The 20448-nt window shown below is 37.5% G+C and overlaps 1 protein-coding gene across 1 annotated transcript in view; it reads right to left on the reverse strand.

The window, feature by feature from the left end:
* The window catches only part of PLOD2 (procollagen-lysine, 2-oxoglutarate 5-dioxygenase 2), a gene marked incomplete at its 5' end in the record, with an annotated part of 26861 nt that extends 7715 nt beyond the window's left edge, over positions 1–19146 (reverse strand). The window contains 10 exons of the mRNA XM_010160582.1: positions 3–96; positions 1297–1422; positions 2671–2775; positions 6853–6974; positions 8378–8503; positions 12321–12422; positions 14741–14838; positions 15634–15697; positions 17698–17810; positions 18955–19146. Of these exons, the coding sequence (XP_010158884.1) occupies positions 3–96; positions 1297–1422; positions 2671–2775; positions 6853–6974; positions 8378–8503; positions 12321–12422; positions 14741–14838; positions 15634–15697; positions 17698–17810; positions 18955–19146 (1142 nt within the window). The remainder of the gene's footprint in view (positions 1–2; positions 97–1296; positions 1423–2670; positions 2776–6852; positions 6975–8377; positions 8504–12320; positions 12423–14740; positions 14839–15633; positions 15698–17697; positions 17811–18954) is intronic.
* Between the last annotated feature and the right edge of the window lie 1302 nt (positions 19147–20448).

Here is a 20448-nt window from a genome sequence, read left to right on the forward strand (position 1 = left end):
TCCCGCATAAAATAGTTCTTTTCTTTCATCTCTGATCTGAGAGTTTGTCCCTTAATTAAGTATATATTAGCCATATAAGGAATATTCCATACTCCTCTGAAAAAAAAAAAACAAAACACAACACACACAAACCACAAATGCAAATATTTTAAAGCCATGAAAACTAATTTATTGCCTATTCTATAAAATCAGCATATCTGTATTTGCTGACAAGACTAAGCAAGTTTCAAGGAAATGAAGCTGAAAGGTTCCCAAGACATTTGACAAACTACAGCTGGATGTTGTAGACATCTCAAACGTAGGCGTAGGCTTTGATTCAACTTTTATGATGTATTGTCATAAAAAAAATAGAAAGGTCAAATTCTCTAAAGAGTTTTAACTACAAATGTGCTTCATGTTTCCATAGTTAAGGCAATCAGTCAAACTTTCCTATAATATTATTCTACATTACCAGATGAAAAAAGTAATTCTAAAACAGATTTTTTAAGTGAGTTTAAAGACTTCACTGAGGCTTCACACAGCTGGTCTGACCTCCTCACACAAATACGCACACACCACAGCAGGCCACGTATTTATGTCAGTTGGGCCAATAGCAACAAAAAAGCATTGGTGTCACAATGCTCCATCTGCAGATTTTCCCCCTCCCAGCGCCACGAGCACATCTTCCAGGGGGACTGAAAACTAGCCAGTCCTATTCAAGCAGCCAATCTGTTTCAGACCTTTTTGTTCTTCCAGGGCAACTGAAAGGCATCACCACATGGGAAAGTCTAGCTTAGAACAACTTACATCACATTCATTTAGGGAAAGGACTAACCCCAAAAGTTATGTGACAAAAGTATTTTTCTAGAGCTCCTTAGGATATATCTGACAGGAAGAAAACATGAAGAAATCATAGTTGTTCAGTTGATTAAACATTTGCCCTAAAGAGAAGTAATCATTTGATGAATGCAAAAATAATTTCTTTTGACTGAGGTTTCTGGGATAGAGTGTTTTGGGTTTGCTATTTGTCTTGCCATTTTCTGTGTTACACACTGGTAGCATAACCAGACACAGTCAGGCAGGTACTAGTAATAACTATGTCCATTACTAATATCAGGTCATTGTGCTAAACACTTTGCTTTTTATTCAAGCTGTGAATGGGAAAAAACAATGGGAAAACAAATGTATTCCTATGAAACATAAAAAGCTAAAAAGTAAAACTAACCTAAACTCCTCAGGAATACCAGATTGCATGAATATGTTGCTAATAACCATACTGGTTGCCTTGACTTTAAAAATTATCTTACAATTACTTACACTCTGTTCCCTTGAACAATATCAACATAATCTTCTGACCGAGCATAATAGCCATCTGGGCTCAGAGCACCCCAGAAATTGGACCAAAGCTTCCCATGACGAGTAACGAGTGGAGCAATTATCTTTCTGTGAAGAGACATATTGAATAAGAAAATATGAATTGTTATATGTGAAAACATACCAGGGGTCCTCAGTTTGTGGAGTATAGCACAGTTAAAACACCAATGGCTGTCAGATTTCAGAACAACTTAAGCTGGAAGTACCCTCTGCCCAGAAACATCAGTAAAACAGAGCCAAAGATTCCTACAAATTGGAGGTGGGTTGGTTTCAGTCAAGCGAAAGAAAAACATACTGTGCATAGCATAATGATAAAAACCATCACAAAAAAGAAACGAGGAAAAAAAAACCCCACACAGTGAAACCTAGCTTATCCCAAATTTAACAGTCAAAAGGAGAAATTTAAGCTGACCAGAATAAAAATAATAAAATGGCACTTATTTTCAGAGGGGGCCTACTGGTAGGTATATTTTGCAAAGCTTCTGTTTCTTCCACCTAGTGTACCTGGCTTTTAGTGTCTTTCTACAACAGTATTACAAGGAATACAATGCAAAGCATTGCATCTTTATATTAGCCACATCTTTACTTAAGCTCCATCCCTTATCACTAGTAAGTCAGAAAAAACATTCACAGTTTCTCTCTGATACACCTGAGTACCAGATTTATTATGAAGAGGCAAACATCACCTACCTACCTAACATGGGAAATTACAGACTGGCAGGAGTGAAGTGCACATTATTCACAGTGCGCCCAGTCTGCTGAAAGCTGCTGCTGATAAAGTCACAGCTCTGTATAACTTACGAGATCATACTAATACAAGGCAAAACTGGTCATTACAGTTCTTTCCTCTTCAATATCTTTGCACTATCTTTCCACTATTTTATTGCATCTATGATTTTAAAAAGAATGTAATAATACTGCAATACTAAAGTAATAAACTCTAGGGAGTTTTTGAGTGGTTGGGGGGAAGGGAGGGCATTTTGATGTTTGGAGTTGGAAGACTGTTTTAACATTTGGGATGTGACCAACTTTGAAATCTTATTTCATTTCATAAAACCTGCTTACATCATACCACTTTCTTCAGAAGAACTTTAAAGTATTTGAAATTCATATCAGGAATTGCTGCTTGACAGAAACAAAATGTTTTGTAAATTGCTGGCCCCCAAGCCCATTATGAACTATGGCAATCAAATACCACAGGTAAACAAAGAGGATTTAACTCTGCAAGAACAGACGGGATCTTATTTCCTCTGGATAAGCCCCAGAGAATTCCTTCAAGTCAGAGGAAATTCTGTAAAACCAAGAGATATACTACACCTGTTCTGTTCTATCAGTATTCTTAAAGTTTTCGGGTTTGTCAGCACAACATCTGCATCTACACTGAAATAATATTCACATGCTTTATCCTGGCGACAAAGGTCCCTAAAAAGACAAAAAGAAGTGGTTAACTTCCACATGTCCACAAAGATTCACAAACCCCCAAACAAAAAAAAACACACAATAAACCTCAAACCACAACCAAGTGCTCTACTCATCTATTGCATTAAAAGCCCTCTGTAGAGTAAGATTGTAAAAGAAAAGTGTCTTTAGATTACAGTAGTGTGATAAAATAAGATTTGAAAACATGGATCAGATTTTTTTTTTTTTTAATAAACAAGTGATCCCTAACCTTGACCAAGTTCAGTAAGAGCTACTATGCCTTAATGGAAAACAGGGGGGAAGGGGAATAGGGGAATAAAGTCACTAATTTATATAGCTGGATGCCAGTAGAGTCACCTAACAGTGAGGTACGAGCTTATTAAGTAAGCTTTTCTAGTAAGCAACTGCATGTGGCTGTAACACTGACTTTGGGCAAAGATGCTACAGATGTGATCTGCATAGTAATTGAAATCTTATGGAGAGTCTAAGACAAAAAGTATAAAGACCTTTTCTTAATATTTCTGTGACCTAAAAGAATAACACAGTCGGTAAAGAAAAATATAGAAGAGTTGCACAGGCAGTTAATGGAAATTAGAAAAAGGAATTGAATTTGTCTTATACACTATTTCTATCAGAATAAATTATTTGCATAGATTCCCACACCCTCAAGAGAAAGCTTCAACCAAGCAGAAGACAGATTCTACTATAAAAACAGAAGATACACAGACCAAATTTGTCTGTTCTGGTAGGGTACACTTGCTAGCCTAAGATCCAATATAGTAGATTCAGCTTTCCTATGCCAAAAGAATAGCTGAAGATTATAGTAACTCAAATATACTTTTAGAGAAGCAGAACAAACAGTAGCTTTCTATCATGCAGGTGGTATTGATTTTGTCTATCTTCCACACTATTATCAATGGAACTCTCATTAATTCCATAGCAATAGCTTGAAACATTAAAATTATTTTACTTTCTTATCTATAAGCACTGTTTTAGTTTAAGTTCCACATGATTGGATTGTTTGTGACTGTTTTCTGCAAAGGAAGAGACGTCCGTGACTTCAGATGATCTGATAAAGAGGGGATGTGACAGGCTACATACAAGTCAAAGCAACCACTGTCACGGCTTCCTGCCCGCTCCTCCTCCGTTCCCCTCCACCACCTAACACAGCACTTCACCCGGGGTTTAGTCTCTCCGGTAAGGATTACTACTTATCAACACCTCTTGGGTCTTTTTGTTCAAATTTTCTTCAGCTCAAAGGACTCTAGAGGTATGACTTTGTTGGAATTCACATTAGAAGGTAAAGCTTTTCCATAAATTTAAGCAATCCTTCATCTTCAAACTTGATCACAAAAGATGAGTAATGATTTGATTCAAACTTTTAAAACACCAAAATGACATAAATGGTCTTCCTAATACTGCCGACGTCATCATGTCTGGACACAGAACCATATCTTAAATCTTTGGTTAGTCTTTGATTTTGCTTTAACTGACTGCTCCTTCACTGGCAGTCTTCTCTCTTATGTATATGCATTTTTATGACAGCAATTTCTTAATCAGCACTTTCTGACATGATTGCCCCAGTTGAAACCAGCAGGTTTTATTTTGGCTGTAACACAGCCCAGCAATTAAGTCTTTATAGGATTTTCCATTACTAGCCTATTCTGTTCAAAGCTTTAAAACTACTGAACACAATTCACATGTAGCTTTACCATTAGCAGAATTACAATTACTAATAGTAACCTGACTCTTATATTGAACTTGACATTAGATGTTAAATTTCTTCCAAAATTTTTCAGCTCCTTTATCCTCATTCTACTGATGAGGAAACTAAACCCAAGTGACGAACAGACTTGATGCCAGTCCAGGGTTCCAGCCAAAAACACTGCCTTTTGCTACTAATAAAAATGTAAATGGAACTAATGTTTTTAAATCTGTTGCATTTGGGGTATTTTGCATATTCATAATTATATTTAGTTGTAGGCAAACATGACTGGAAAACTGATTACATAATTTCAAAATGTATGGTCTTTCAACTTTTGCCTTCCCCCCCACCCTGCCCTCTAAAGCCGGGGCCACAGAATTCCATTAAAGCTGGTCCAATGTGTTTAGTGTTGAAAATTCTAATTCACTGTCTCAGACAAATAGACTTCATGTGAAATGTGCAAGCAAGGAGACCAAATCAATTCTAAATCTACTGGAAATTAACAGAGAGATACTAAAATCTGCTAATTCAGAAAAAGAGAGAAAGCAAGTGCAAGAGGCAGATGGAACAAAACTATCAGTCAATAATGCAGATAGAGGCAGGAGAACATTAATCAGAAGACCGAATCTACCAATGGCAGTAAATCAAAACATTAAACAGGTTTGAAGAATCATTCTTTTCAAGTTATTTCCATTTCATATTAGTGAGAAACAAATGAGGTTATGTTGGAAGCCAGCTGAAGGGTTGAAAGCAGCTAATTTTTATAGTATCTGCCTTTGCCATGAACATACCTTACTTCTGAGCTAGATTTTTTTTGAGAAAAGTAAAATGCAGTTGTTCCAGAGAAACTGGTGATGTTCACAAGGACAGCCAAGCAGGCTGGGAGTGCAAAGGAAGCATCAGATGAATTAAACCTGCTTCAGTCAAATTGAAAGGACCCAAACTATGTCTACATTGTTCACACGAAAGATCCTACCACTAACACTTATACTTTCTGGATGATTTAGTATTTTGGCATGGTCTCATTCCACATGGACTATACTTCATGTTTTCTCTATATGCTATGTATCTCTTTAGGACAGAATCTTCATTAGAGAGGCCTTACAAAGCAGGAGTGACATGGGTCAAATTATATCCAGACAATGGATAACACATCACAGTGAAGTGTATCCAGGGTTACACATAACAAGTATGACTATCTCTCTGCCTTACAAAACAGAATTTGAAATTATTTGGTGTAAACATACACTTAAATTCCTATTTTTTATCCACAGATCAAGCAATGAGCATATATCATATTAAAACCTCTTTCACTTATAAGTCAGTAGGTTCTACTAAAAGATGACAAGTTGTGTGAGATTTAGTAATAGTACAGAAATTGTTTACATTAAAGATTCTGTCTTATGGTGTATATATAACAACAAAGCTGAAAAGGCGTCTTCATAAATTCCACCTCAGTTACACCTAATACACATAACTTCAGAAAGTTTGCAAACCTAGTACATTTGCTTTAGAGTCTGTAAGAAAGACTGAAAGAATGATTTCTAAACATGCATAGGGCTGCTTACACTACCGCTGGACATCTGCAGTGTTTCCTAGAAAGACCAGGGCAGAGGCTTGGACCTCAGCCAACTATTAGTTTCACAGTGGCTTCAGCACAACAAAACCCCATTCAAGCAAATTTCCAAGAACACCACAGAGACTCAGGGATAGACCGGCAGTCTTTCAGTTGATGCCATGCACAGATATGCTATGCCCTTAACCTTGGGCTATGAAAGAAAATGGCCTTTTGAAATAAATTTTTCTGCTCTGACACTCATGGAAGATTTGGAAAAATGATGTAAGAATGAAACCTGCTCAAGGGCCACAGAGAGGTTTGCTAGGACCCTGGTCTGTAAAACTCCACATCAGACTGATGGACATACTGGGAGAGCCACAAGTGACTCTGCTAGTAGCCAGTGCTACAGTCACTAAAGAGATCCCTTGACAGTCTGCCATGGGATACATACTCCAAGGTTCAGATTTAGGCCCGGAAAGTGCCAGGTTTAAAAGGTGAGGAGTTGGATTCCCTAGTAAGAACAAAAAGAAGGAAAAAAAAAGAAAAAAAAGGCAAGACCAAGGCTAAGAGAAAGTCAGTTGCCTTTGCAAGTCCTTTTTTTTTTTTCCTTCCCTGAAATCAGAAATTTCTACACTTCTAAAGGACATTCATGTCTCTTTGAACCACAGGAAGAAATAGAATTGTCACCTGTATGACCAGGTCAAGCATTAAACATATCTTTACTTAAATGTAATGTCATTTTAATTTAAAAAAAAAAAAAAAAGAGGGCAGACTTAGTATGTGCATCATTATAATAGATTTATAAATTAGAATTTACATTCCCATGTTCCGGGCTTCTGCTTGACTCAGATTTTCTTCAGGTCCAACAATTTTTATATTTCTGATAGTGTTCTTGGCTTTTTCCCAGAATTTCTTGATGTGCTTTTCATGGTAAACCTCCTGTAATCATGTTAATATTGTTTATAGTGAATGAAAAATAGAAGTTGCTGTGAAATCATAAACATAGCGTCCAAGAACACATTGTATTCTATCCTAAACAAACACATGGCAAACAGTATTTGAAGATATTCCAGTATATCTGTCATTAAAATAAAGATTTTCTGTCCAAAAATCTTGGCGAAAGAATCCAACACATCAGCAATATAAATCAGAGCTGTACCTCCAGACCAATAATGCAAGATTCACACACTGTTTAAGCAGTATTTTTTCAGGATATTTATTTTACGAACTTCAAAACCCATCCTACAACCTCAGGGACACACAGCAGTTTTTTATGCCACTCCAGAATGGCTTTAGAGAGGGAGCTGCCACAGGCACCCAGGTGACAGTTACAGTGATTGTTTCTTTCATTTCTAATTACCCTACCTCTAATTTCAGAGATCTGAGCTGCATGCAGTGCTTCCAACCCAGTGCCCCATTTGTAGCCTTTGTGTATCATGGCTGACAGTAGAATAATTAAAATATCAGGTAGAGTTCCCCCTCTTCTCACCCCACAACCATGACAAAAAAAAAGCTATTCAGTCTTTTATATTCATTTTAAATATTTTATGACTTCTGGCTGAAGCAACAAAACCTAGCAGAGCCTACAATTCCTATGTGCATATCACATTTATACCTTTAAGATTCCTTTACAAGAGTACACTGAACACTTTTGAGATAAACTACTTCTATTACTCAGGCCTTCTGTGCTATGATATCAACAATAATGCACGCCATGTGAAAAAGGGCAGAATTTTATTTTCCTCCCACTTCTCTTCTGGCCCATTTTTTTTCCAAAAGACTTATACATATCTGTCACCTCCCTCATGAAAACAGAAATACTGAAATCTCCGGTAAAGTATGAGCAACACCAGATCATTAGGTAATTAGCAAAAAGCATTCAAAAATATTCAAAAAAGCAACTTATCTGTACTGCCATTCAAAATGTACCAGAACACACCAGTCTTTCCCATGGCACTCAACAGGAATACCAAGAGAAACAAAAATGTACTGGGGTCTCAACAAGATGAAACTTTCTATAGAACTATTCTATTCTTACTCTACCCTATTGTTTTATGTCAAGCAGTACTTCCTCTAGAGGATACAATTTAAAATACAATCTTTTCCACAGCTAAAAGAGAAAGAATCTAAGCAGCTTCTTTAAACAAACTTCTGCAATCACTGCCACAATTTCATTTAATTTGTGTATTTTTCCACTTCTGCATACTAAATTCTAAAAAATTATCTCTTCCTATGCAGTTTAACAATGTACATACACAGAATACATATACTCCCTCATATATTTTCATTCATATGATAATTATCAACACTGAACCTTTGCACAATAGTAACATCATACTTACATTATTGTGAATGAAGATACTGAATGCCTCCTTTGGGTAGTCCAGAGTCAACAGTCTGTCTAAAAATTTAGGTAGGAAAGGAGTGGGTTGTTCAATGAAAACACCAATTTTTACTCTTGGATATTCCTACAAAAAATGATATTTTGACACAACCAGTAAGACTTGCCTCCTTTCTAAGATTAGTTGTGTTAGTTATATATGTAATATATATATATTACACAAATATGTTAAATTTACAAAATAACATAGGGAAGACCAGGTTTTTTTAAAAGCAGTTAAAGAGTAAATACCACAAAGTATTTTTCTCATCTGAACTTAAAGTCAAAGACTGCAATACCCTTCCATACACTTATATGTATGATTTCACCCTGATCATTTCCAGTGGACTCTGCATTACTTCCCTACTCACTGATTTTATCAAAACCTTTGATGAACTAACTAGAGCTTCTCCCCTTTCATCCAGGGATGCTGAAGTTTTATCCACCTTATTTTAATGTGAATTCACATCTTTTAAACAGTGGTATTAATTCCTGCTTAACAGCGGTATCAACTCCTGGTTTGTACGTGCTTGATAGAGACCATGACCACTAAAACAAACCTAGACAGCACTTTTTTGTATTCCTAAAGTATATTATTACATTATGAAAGAGACAGAAATTTAACCTTCAAAGGCCTTGACCGCTACACAAAGAAATGTGCCGATTAGAATTTTTTCCACCTCTAAAACAGACAGAATAGACGTCTAACCCAGTACAAGGCCTGGAGAGAAACTTTATACGAGTATAAAAGGCTGCAAGTTAGCTTTCCTTAAGCAAGCCAACACCCACTTGAAAAGTGTCTGGATAAACCATCAGCACATGCTGAGATTTCAGTGTCGCTGTCTACATCGGAAATCCAGAAACATACTGGCAAGTGCACCGGATCGGAAACATTAGGCACCAGTGTTTATCCTGACTACCTCCTATTCACAACTTCAGCTGCAAACCTAATACGTACTCATGCAGACATCCTAATAATTTCAAAACAGCTGATGAAGACAAGCACACTGACGCGTCTTGAAAAAAGCAACTGTGATTCTCTTGCAACTGCTCCATTGAGGCTGGTGTCATGGTAACTGGTACTGCTGATTACAAGCCATGAGGAAAGCAGCGTGTGCCATCAGGCTTGCTAAGCTGAACATGCACATGTGCTACCAATAATAGAACTGCTGCATCATTTATTTTGCATGTTTCTATAATTCTAAGGCATTTTCCCCTTATTCTCTAAGGCAAAGAGAAGCAGGTTCAGAATGGATCTGCAAAGGTTATAGGGACAATCAGGAATTACTAACAGTCCTTCAATACAAAAGTGTGAACTGCTTGGCTCCAATGTCTGCACTAAAATCTCAAGAGGACAACCAAAACAAAATAGCAGTTTAGAAAATAAAGAATAAAAACTCCTGCAAACTGCATCTCCTCAGTGCAGAGTTGTATTGGGTTTCTGGCAGGGTTTTGGTAGCAGGGGAGAGGCTACAGGGGTGGCTCCTGTGAGAAGGTGCTAGAAGCTTCCCCAGCTCCAAGTCAGACCCACCTCTGACCAACGCCAAGCCCCTCAGTGCCTCTGTGATTAACAGATTTAAGAACAAAAAACAAAGAGAACCTGCAGCAGAGAGAGGAGTGGGATGTGAGAGATAATCAGGCAGACACCCAGCTCAGTGCAGAAGGCTGGGAGGAGGTGCCTGGAGCAGGGGTTCCCCTGCAGCCCGTGGTGAGAGGGCAGGCTGGGCCTTGCAGCCATGGAGGGTTACAGGAGAGCAGAGACCCGTCTGCAGCCCGGGGAGGACCCCACACCAGAGCAGGTGCCCAAAGAGCCTGTGACTCCATGGGAAGCCTGTGCTGGAGCAGGCTACTCCCAAAGGAATGCATCCCATGGGATGAACCAACGCTGGGGCAGTTCATGAAGAGCTGCAGCCTGTGGGAAGGACTCCCATCAGAGAAGTTGGTGGAGGACTGTCTGCCATGGGAGGGACCCCATGCTGGAGCAGGGGCAGTGTGAGGATCCTCCCCTGAGGAGGAAGGAGCAGCAGAGACAACGTGTGATGGACTGACCACAACCCCCACTCCCCATCCCCCTGTGTTGCTGGGGCAGAGGAGGTAGAGAAATGGGGAGCAAAGCTGAGTCCAGGAAGAACAGAGGGGTGGGGGGAAAAGTTTTCAGTACCCATTTCATCTCTCATTGCCCAACTCTGATTTTGATTGGTAGCTAATCAAATTGATTTTTTCCCTAAGTCAATTGGTGAGTGATCCTTCCCTGCCCTTGTCAGAATTCACCTAAAGGAACTCAATGCCCGAAACATAGTATCAACAAATCTGATCCTCTACTTGCTTCTGAGAAAATCAAGCAAAATCCTCACAAGGCGCGAGTGCATCAATGCAGAAACTTAAATAAAACAATACGGGAAGAATTGTTAAAGGCACAGAGTTGGTATTTTTTTCACTGAAGATTTCTTGTTAAGTAGCAACTGGCCAGGCCAGAACAGCAAGCGTGTTCAGAAAATGAAATATTGCTTCTACTCAGAAATGCCTGAAGTAAACAGTTCCACAGAGGCCAAGGAAATGTCTCATTATTTCTGCTGGCAGAGTGAGTGCGGTATGAGGTCCAAAGAATGAATTACAGTAAGGAAGACACATTCCAAGAAGGTGTACATAAACTATAGGAAGCTATCCAGTAAACAAATCATTGCAAGTTACTCCCCATTATTGGCTTTAAGATTTAACTGCTCCACAACCATGTTTTAATTGCCAACACCATTAGGAAAAACTTCTTTTCGTCAGGTAAACTTTATGTTGTGAGTGCAAACACCATTTCAGTAGAATACCATTTGAATGTTGTATTTTCAAAGAAAAAATAAAACAAACCAAAAAAAAAGATAACAGAATCTGACAGTTATTATTCCAACAAGAACTTTTAAAATTTATATTCCAGTCCATAAGCTGCCTATTGTGCAGAAATTCTTTTACTCTGTCCTTTCATTACAAAGATAACAAGCCACTATTTCTTTCATACTATCCTCAACATGACCCTGTAAGACCTGTCCTCATTCACATCTTCAACACAGAACAGAAATGAAACGTGCTAGAAACAGGCTGTTAAGAATAATCAGAATGATCTTCTCAGCACAAGCCTTACATTTCCACACAGTAGATCTTAGTATTTATTCTGTGTAAAACTTACTGAGTACAAGTTGAAATATTCGTAAAGACACTAAAGACACCATTGCTTGGAGCCAAGAGCCAAAATAAATTCACAAATATTTGGTATAACACACATGTATGTCTGTCCTGTGAGAATTCTGAAGATTGAACCGATAACCGATTTCAGTTATATCTGATTTAATCTACAGATATATATTTGTACATAGAGTACATATATCTGTATCAACCTTTACAAGGAGAAGCAGTTTTGACTGTTTCTCTATGTAGCTCAGAAAACAGTAACTGTAAACATGTAACAGTTAACTGTTAACCTCTATTTGTAACAAAAAGCATTAAACTGATGCATATTCAAGTTTTTTTGTAGGTCTGCAGTTAAAAATCTGAAATAATTAAAGATTTTTTTCTACCTCCAAAAATTCTAATTATTCATTTGAATCTTGCATGATTCAAAAACAATTCATGCACCCTCAGTGAACAGAGGTAAGGATCTGCAGGGCTTTTGTGGACAGGATCTTCTTGAGTAATATTGGGGAAACCTGTAGTAAAATGCATGCATAAAAACATTTCTTAAAGTACTGACATTTCCAGAAAATTAAAATTCTATCTTTACAGTTTCATACACCAGAAAAAATATCCTGAGGTGTTTACAGAACATCATATTTCATATGGAAGCTGCTTTGCCTCAGAAGTCACTATACACCTATCAAATGCATTCAAAAGGATTTTGTTCTTGTGAAAAGTATTCTTACCGTTACTGTTGACAGGTCTAGTAAGTCTAAATCACAAATACTGCAACCAGTTTCACGTGTCCAAGAATTGGGGATATAGTTTCCCAAATAATTCAAGTGAATCTGGTAAATAAATGAACGATGCAGATTAATGAAACATGCATTCAAATGGTGATCTGTACCTCTTAAAGAATTACTCATTGAATCCTCTATACCTAAAAAAGACAGTTAATTACCTTTAAGATTAAAAAAAGAACCATAAACACAAACATAAAGAAATATCCAGTAAAAGCTTTTTCTTCTTTTCATTTAAAAAACAAAGATTATGTTCTCGTGGCATCTACATTTATTGTTTAATTGATTCATTGCAGTTAAAACAAAAAGTTGTTGCAAGCATAACAGCTACCAGCTAAATGCTTGTATGACATCCAAGACAAAGACCATAGATCACTCAGCTCTCAAAAGCTGACTTCAAGACAAAAAAAAAAAGAAAGTTTAATTCTTTTCCCAAATTTGAGGATCATCAACACTTCATAAAACACAGAGTGACCATATGAAAAACACATAGAAAATGTAGAAGATAGGCGCCCAGAGGACGTATTTTTACAATCCACGCCAAGATTCAGAAGCCAGCCAGAGGGATGCGTTTTAAAGCAGCATCTAGCTTCTTAACACATTTTGAACTGGCACTGAACAAAATACGTACTTTTTCTGTCAGTGGCCTGCCTGGGCTGCCCTGTCCTCCTGGATTCCACAGAAAGTTTCTGCAGAGCTCCACTCTCTATTGCCATTTGCAGTGGCTAAAGGATCCCTTATGCTGAGGAAAGTCTGCCTGAGTGAAGGCTGCTATTAATTCCTGCTCTACTGCCCTCATCAAAAACTGGAAGGACAGAATACAATTCTGCTTAGAAAACACACTCCAGCCCAATACTCAATTTGAATTTTATTGTATTTTGCACTTTTGTTCATGCAAAATCATTCTTGACAGATTATAAATAGAATTGCTTGAACTGAATTTCAGAGATGTACAATAAGCTCTACAAAACAGAGTATTTCACAAAAAAAATCCAGTGCACTTAAAAAATTACTCATTAGGATGTCAGGATAATTCAGTATCCACCTCAAAGAGGTGTCTCTGAATGATGCTAGTTACTAATCTGCAAACTGAAGAGATTAACTGCAAAATAGAACATTCGTAAAAAGACTTTTACTATTTGGAGTTAATTCTTGGAATTACTTTCATGCTGATTTATTTACTAACCAGGGAAAACTTTTTCCAGTCCCATATTATTATTGTCGCCTTCTATTCTATGTTTAAAACAGAAAAATCTAATCATACTGACAAACTGATACACAGTTTTTTAAACTACATCACTGCGTGCAGAGATGGAGTTTTGTTTAATGTAGCATCACTTGTGGATTAATACAAGGAGTTTCAGCCTAAACTGTTTGCCCAACTGTAAGATACAGTACCTTTCTTTTCATTGGCAAAGAGCCAGCAAAGCCAGTGAAGAAAGATAACTTGAGCATGCAATTGAAGTAAAAATAACTGCAGCAACATGGCAGAAATTGATCGTATGTTTCACCACTACTGAGTGGTTATAAGCCGAACAGATAATGGCATCATTATATTCATTAATTCCAACAATGAAATACAGTGCAAAAAACAAGACGAATCAGTCATTGGGATATTAATGAGTTTTGAGATTTATTTCATTCTCCTGGGAGGCATTTTTCTGAAAATAAGGAGCTACAGTAAGGAAGGCGTATTCAGAAAAACTTAGAAAGCAGCCATGCCCAATTCTTCAGCCAACAGAAGCTATTAGAAATGATACACCTCCACGCTTCTTTGCCACATAAAAAAAATGCAACTGCCATATGACCAAAATGTAGCCATTTCTCCAGAGAAGCAGTGCCAGGTCCTCTTGACCACTGAATTCTTCCACAGGGAGAGAAACAGCCAAAACAGCTATTTCACAGGCCAGATGGTGTTCTACCATGAACCCAAAGCTCATGACACAAACCAAGGATCAAATGTGTTCCTGTTTTGTACCCCAGGCCGTGATTCTTGGTCAGATCTTTCTCCCTCTGAAAACGTATTCTTCTGATTACCATTTAATAACCAGATAGACATTCTCCACTAGCTTCAAGAATTGTTTTGTGATAGTTAACAAATTAACGTAAGCTTACTCGCTTTTAATATCGCATGCTACCATGAATGTGGGAGTAGAGTGGGTTGTTTCAGCAGCAATCTCAAGAGACTGCTGAATAACATGACGGAGAGAGCCATTAGAATGGAGGTTTTATACTTGCAATTCTTATTAACATTTACTGGAGATGAGCAATGGTGGTGTGCTATGACTGTTTCAGACTCTTCAACCATCTTTTTTTGCCTCTATTAATATTGCCATCTCTGCACAAAAATATAAACAGTCACTCACTTTAGTTGGACCATTTCCATGAATTGTGATCGGTAGTGTGTCGTACACTGAATTCCTCGCTCTTACTTTTCCTTCTTCGAATTTCAAAAGGACTTCATCTGAAAATCAGCAAAGATCACATAGTAGTAACAGTTTATAAATAAAAACTAAAATTTCACAGTTAACTTGAAGTTCTAGCTGATACAGCATACCCTGCTGTGACCACAGTTGTCAATGTTACTTATTTGGAAGCTTTTGTTCATTTTATTAACTAGATCTTGAATGCTAAGCTCTTTATGCTAGGTAAGGTTACACCAAGCTTCAGTATTTGCCATCAGCAGCCTTCAGTATTTGAATAAAATCTGCTTTAAAAGTAGTTTAAAATCTATTTCTGTGTAAATGCTATTTATAGAGAAATCAGTTATTTAATATATATCATCTGACTATAAACATTTGTTCTGTAACTGCAGGTTAAAGGTAAGAAAGGAAGTTTGCACAGGTGCCATTTTTCACTTGAATTCATGACAACTAAATAAAGGAAATTCCATTATTTTTCCATATTTCACTTCATCATGTATAGTCATTTGCTTAAGTATATCTAAAATGCAATTTTAATTACTAATCTTACTCCTGTAATTATGTTTGTGAAAGGCAGATGGAAAAATAGTTCTTAACTTTATATTTCTTGCTAATTTAATTTATTGAAAATTATTCTTTCTAAAATTAAGTATTTTATCAATAGGCGAAATCCATTAATATTAAACCCAACAAACCTGTAAGTAAACTGCTAATCAAGTTTACCCATCCAAATATTTCTTTAAAATGAGAATGTTTAGGGAATGATATTCACCATTAGGCAAAGAAAGTGTTAATAACAGTTAATAAAACGCACAATTTGAAAATCATACACTTACCAACAGCTCCATTTAGGGTCTGAAAAATTGTACATTTGTGATCCAAAGTAATGTTAATGCGTTCCTGAAATAAAAGTAGCAAAGATGCTGAGGCATTCTAAAAGCCAATATTTTTATGGTAATGTTACAGTTATACTGCAGTGGCAAGTAATCAGGCAAAACTATGTATTCAGCTCAGATATAATTCTTGGTTTTATATTGTTAAGTTTCTCTGTATTCCTGAGTTGTGCAGCTGTACAGCAATCAATTTTATATATGCAAAGACTTTATTTAAATTTGAAGGATAAAGGTCAAAGCTCTGTAAAGAAACTTCAATTTGGCAGTATAAGCCAAAGAAAATTTGTGTCTTATGTTAAAAAAAAAAAATTAACAAGTCTTCGTTAAGCAACAAAACATACTGTGTTTCAGAGTCTCAGAAATTACAACAGTCAAATCTAAGTACCATGTCAGAATAGAAAACACCACTGTTTTTAAAACATGTTCCTAATATTGTATTATTAAGACTACTTAGATTCTTATTTAAAGTACTTTGAAGTTTTAACAAGTTGATCAAAGTATATAACCCTTAAAACACACTTAAAATCCCTTATACAGATAACATCCTCTATTTTGGTCTTCCTAGAATCTGTTACATATTCTACAGCATTGGACATTACCATACAGAAAATTAGTGCTAGTGCACAGTACAGTATCCCAAGCTAAGTGCCATGGAGGCATTGTGAATCATAGTGCAGTAATGCACTGTGCAGAGGTACACGGTTTTTGTCTAGAAGACAATCTGTTGAGACAGCTAATTGTATTGCTTCTGACTTGGGTGCAGAGTCAGCTTTAATGTCTCTACACCCTGTCCTTTCAATTGCATAGCTAGCATCTGACTTAACTTGCATAAAATCAATTCCGACATTAAGGGCTGGAAGGAATGCCAGTGAGGAGCAGCTAAGAAATTTGAGCTTGTCTAGTTTGGAGCAAAGGAGGCTGAAGGGTGCCTCCTGAGGAGGGGAACTGGAAAGGGAGGCGCCAATCTCTTCTCCCTGGGACACAGTTATAGGACATGTGGGAATAGTTTAAAGCTGAGCAAAGGAAGGTTTAGACCAGACAACAGAAAGCATTTCTTTACTGAAACGGTGGTCAAACCCTGGAACAGGTTTTCTTGAGAGGTGGTCGATGCCCCAAGCCTGTCAGTGTTTGAAGCATTTGGACAATGCCCTTAATAACATGCTTTAGCTTTTGGTCAGCCCTGAAGTGGTCAGGCAGTGGGACTAGATGATTGTTGTAGGTCCCTTCCAACTGAAATATTCTATTCTATTCCTGTACCTCTATCTAAGCATGCCTGATGTTTCAGGCATAACTTAATAGAAAAACATGTGTGTATTTCAGAAACTTCACATCTGCCTTAAGCATACAAATACTCAAAATCAACCTCAAAGTTCTGCAATATCAGCTTCTGAAAGTCTTTTTATGTCAAAACATTGTTAACTTTCCTTAGCCCTCTTTTTCCAGCGTCAGGGCCATGCCTCTGACATCTATCATGCTTTACTGCTGCTACTCAGCAAAGAACTTTGTTAAGCTAGGACACACAGAGGTCCTCACCAAAAATTTATGATGTGGCTTTATTGAATGTATCTGCACAAAAAGCTGAAGAGTGAGAGGCAGCTGCAGGCAGGATCTGAAATGGCAGCAAGCCAATATATAAAACACTGGATCAGCAAGTAGTTCAGTGACACCCTGGAAAAATGCCACATTCTCCAGCCATCAAACTGCCAAATATGTAGGACCCTCATTGAGATGAATGTGTCCAATCATATACCTCAGAGCTATTATTTCTGACAACGAAGCACAACCTGCCTGGATCTGCAGACAGCCTGAAATAATATATCAAGTCATGACCCTTTGGAAGCTTGTTCATCACTCCGACAGTAGGAACATCCAGAGAACAAACACAACCGTCAACATGGCACTCAGGAATAAAGAGAAGCATTCCTTTTATTTTTATCTCCTGATGTTTTATGAGGAGCAGCACGTTATTTCAAGTAGAAAGAAATGAGAAAGCCAGTCACCACCTACCCTTGCCAATGGGTCAACATAGATTTTGGTGTAAAACAGCTGGTCATCATCATTATCCTGCAGATCCCATTGCTGCACAATACGATTTATATATGGAGCATAACCAATAAATCCTGCAATATCACACACATAAGTTATTTCCATAAAAAGCAGTACTCTGCCAATGCTGTCCACCAGTCAGGGACTTCATTACGACTGTTTTGTGCCAGCAAAGGAAAAGTATGAAATTCATACAACCTGGCTCAAAATCCCTGTGATATGTACCAGTTCTGTTTTAAAGAGCTCATAATTAAGGGATATTTTTATAATAATGCTATTTTAAGGGAAAAAATAGGAAACAGATCTGTTTATGATGGTCCTGAGAACTCCAAAGCATGAGATTAGACTACTACTGTTCCCAAGCAGCCTATCTGTGGAAAAAGTTTCATTTTCATCAATCACTTCTTGCTGGCAGAGAAGCCTGAATCCACCACTGCCGAAACTACAAAGAGAATTCAGCTTAAAACCAATACGTTATGTTTAAGCCAAAACAAACAAACAAAAAAAATACACAGGGCAGACAGGTGACGTAAAGAAAGGAAGGAAAGGAATGGGGACACTCCCAGATCTACACGCTACCCAGCACCATGTTCCTAGGAGAAGCGATATACTGTGGGGTCTGCAGCAGTTAAACAATATCTGTGTCAGTGCATGTATTAATCAACTGCAAAATTACTACCAAAGCTGGCGTTTAAAGGAGGACTCCAGAATTAACATGTCATTGAGATTAGCAGGAGTAACTGATACTTCTCTTGGAATTAACTGCCTAAATTATGCTGATGGACCAAGCAGAACTACCAGAACATCTATACTGTATGCAGAGATCCCCAGGAACAAAGTAGCCAAGTCAGGAAATTCTGAGACCCAGCTAAACTGTGCCTTGTTTCCGAAGCAGATTCAATCAGTGGCAATTGGGTCACCCCTGCACAGGTTTCATTGCAAGGCACAGTTGCTTGCTAGGCTGTTACTTTATTTACCTGCTTTTTACAAGTTATGGACAACAAATACTACATAAGTTTGAATGAAAACTATTTGTGAGCACAGATGAGGAGCTACTCAAGTGGGGAGGGAGAGGGGAAGAGGAGAATAGCAAAACCAGTCCTTGATTTTATACTCGGGGAATTCAAGAACAGTTCCACATACAAATACATAAAACAGATAAGAGAAGTGAATCGTGTTCAAGTTCAACAGTTTAATGTGTTCAAGAATTACACTTGCCTCCTGAGTTCAGGAATCGTTTTCCACTCCGGACAACAGGATACTTGTCAGCTAGCCTTTTATCCGGCCAAATTAGTCCATCTGCTGCAAACACCACTTTATGATTAGTTTCCTGAAATTTCTTTAACAGTTCTTCAGGGCCCCCCGCAAAGATAACATCATAGCTGAAAATAAATAAAAGGTAGCCATTAGCTTAATTTAATCTTAATGCTTCTGTGTTCAAAACAAGTAGTTGGAGTATTCAAATTTTAAAAGTCATACAGAGAGTCCTTCTATGCTGAAAAATGACATATTAAATCACGCTTTACTACCATGTAAAATCCTATACCCTTCTAGGAGAAAAACTTCAATCAATACTATTGATCTAATACGGTTTCCCTTTCTATTTACATACTTTTTTTTTTAACCTTCCACAGTTGGGATATTTTTTCCTTCAGATTCTGTCTATCTGAAATTGATTTTCACATTGCATGTATTTTCAGTAAAACAATCTATTTTCCCTTTTAAACAACTGTTTGTGTGTTTAAGAACAACAACAACAAAACCCCAACAACCCACACACTCCAAAACTTAGCACATGAAATAGAGTAGGACTGAAAGACGATTTAGGCGACTGTCACTGGGAAGCTCTAGATGGATCTTGTTCCAAAACACAATGCCACTGACCTTCTTCTGAAGAGATATTTCTCAATGAAATCTAGTTGCCCATAAACTGTGTTGCATCCTGACAATATATAGATTTCCTCTTCAACCTCTATAATATGCTGAAAACTTCAGAAGGCTCTAAACTTCATAATATCTATTAATGAAAAACTTCACCTGCCTTTATGAGTTCATCAAATTCAACTCTCAAGACCACAACAAAAGGTCAGCACTACTCCAAAACAGAAACATGCATGGGTTTGGCAAAGGTCATGTAAGAATGTAGTCATAAGCCTACTGGTTTCTTGTTGAACCATATCTAAAAGTTAATGCCTTGGGGTAGAAGCACACCACACCAAACCAAAGCATCAAAACATGTATAAATGGTTAAATTATCCATAGTATAAGGTTCCTTCGTATTTGAGATCTACATATAAGAGCATTAATGTGCAAACCACTTTAAGGTTCATTTTACACAGCATGAAGCCATGACACAGTAAGATTGGAATCATGTCTCAGACTAGTCTCTAGCTGAAGAATCAGAATATTTGGATTTAATGACAGCATCACATCTTCCTCATTCGAGTGCAGGTGTATTCTTATTCCACACATCTACCTTGGTATCTGAAAATCATCAGCCCTGATACAGGGCAAAAGAATGGTACACCTGCCAAAAATCAAAAGGTTTGACCTTGACCAAGGTGTTTTTCTTGCAGTCTTTCAGCTGGGCTAAGGACAGCAGCATCACCCCCACCTGCAGTACACAGGACTTTCTGCATTGCAATGTATTACTCAGCAATAATGCCAACAGATCAACCATTACTGACCTCCAGTACTACTTTGTTACAATTC

The sequence above is a fragment of the Eurypyga helias genome, unplaced genomic scaffold, assembly GCF_000690775.1.
Source record: "Eurypyga helias isolate BGI_N326 unplaced genomic scaffold, ASM69077v1 scaffold4181, whole genome shotgun sequence".
In the NCBI taxonomy this organism is placed as follows: domain Eukaryota; kingdom Metazoa; phylum Chordata; class Aves; order Eurypygiformes; family Eurypygidae; genus Eurypyga; species Eurypyga helias.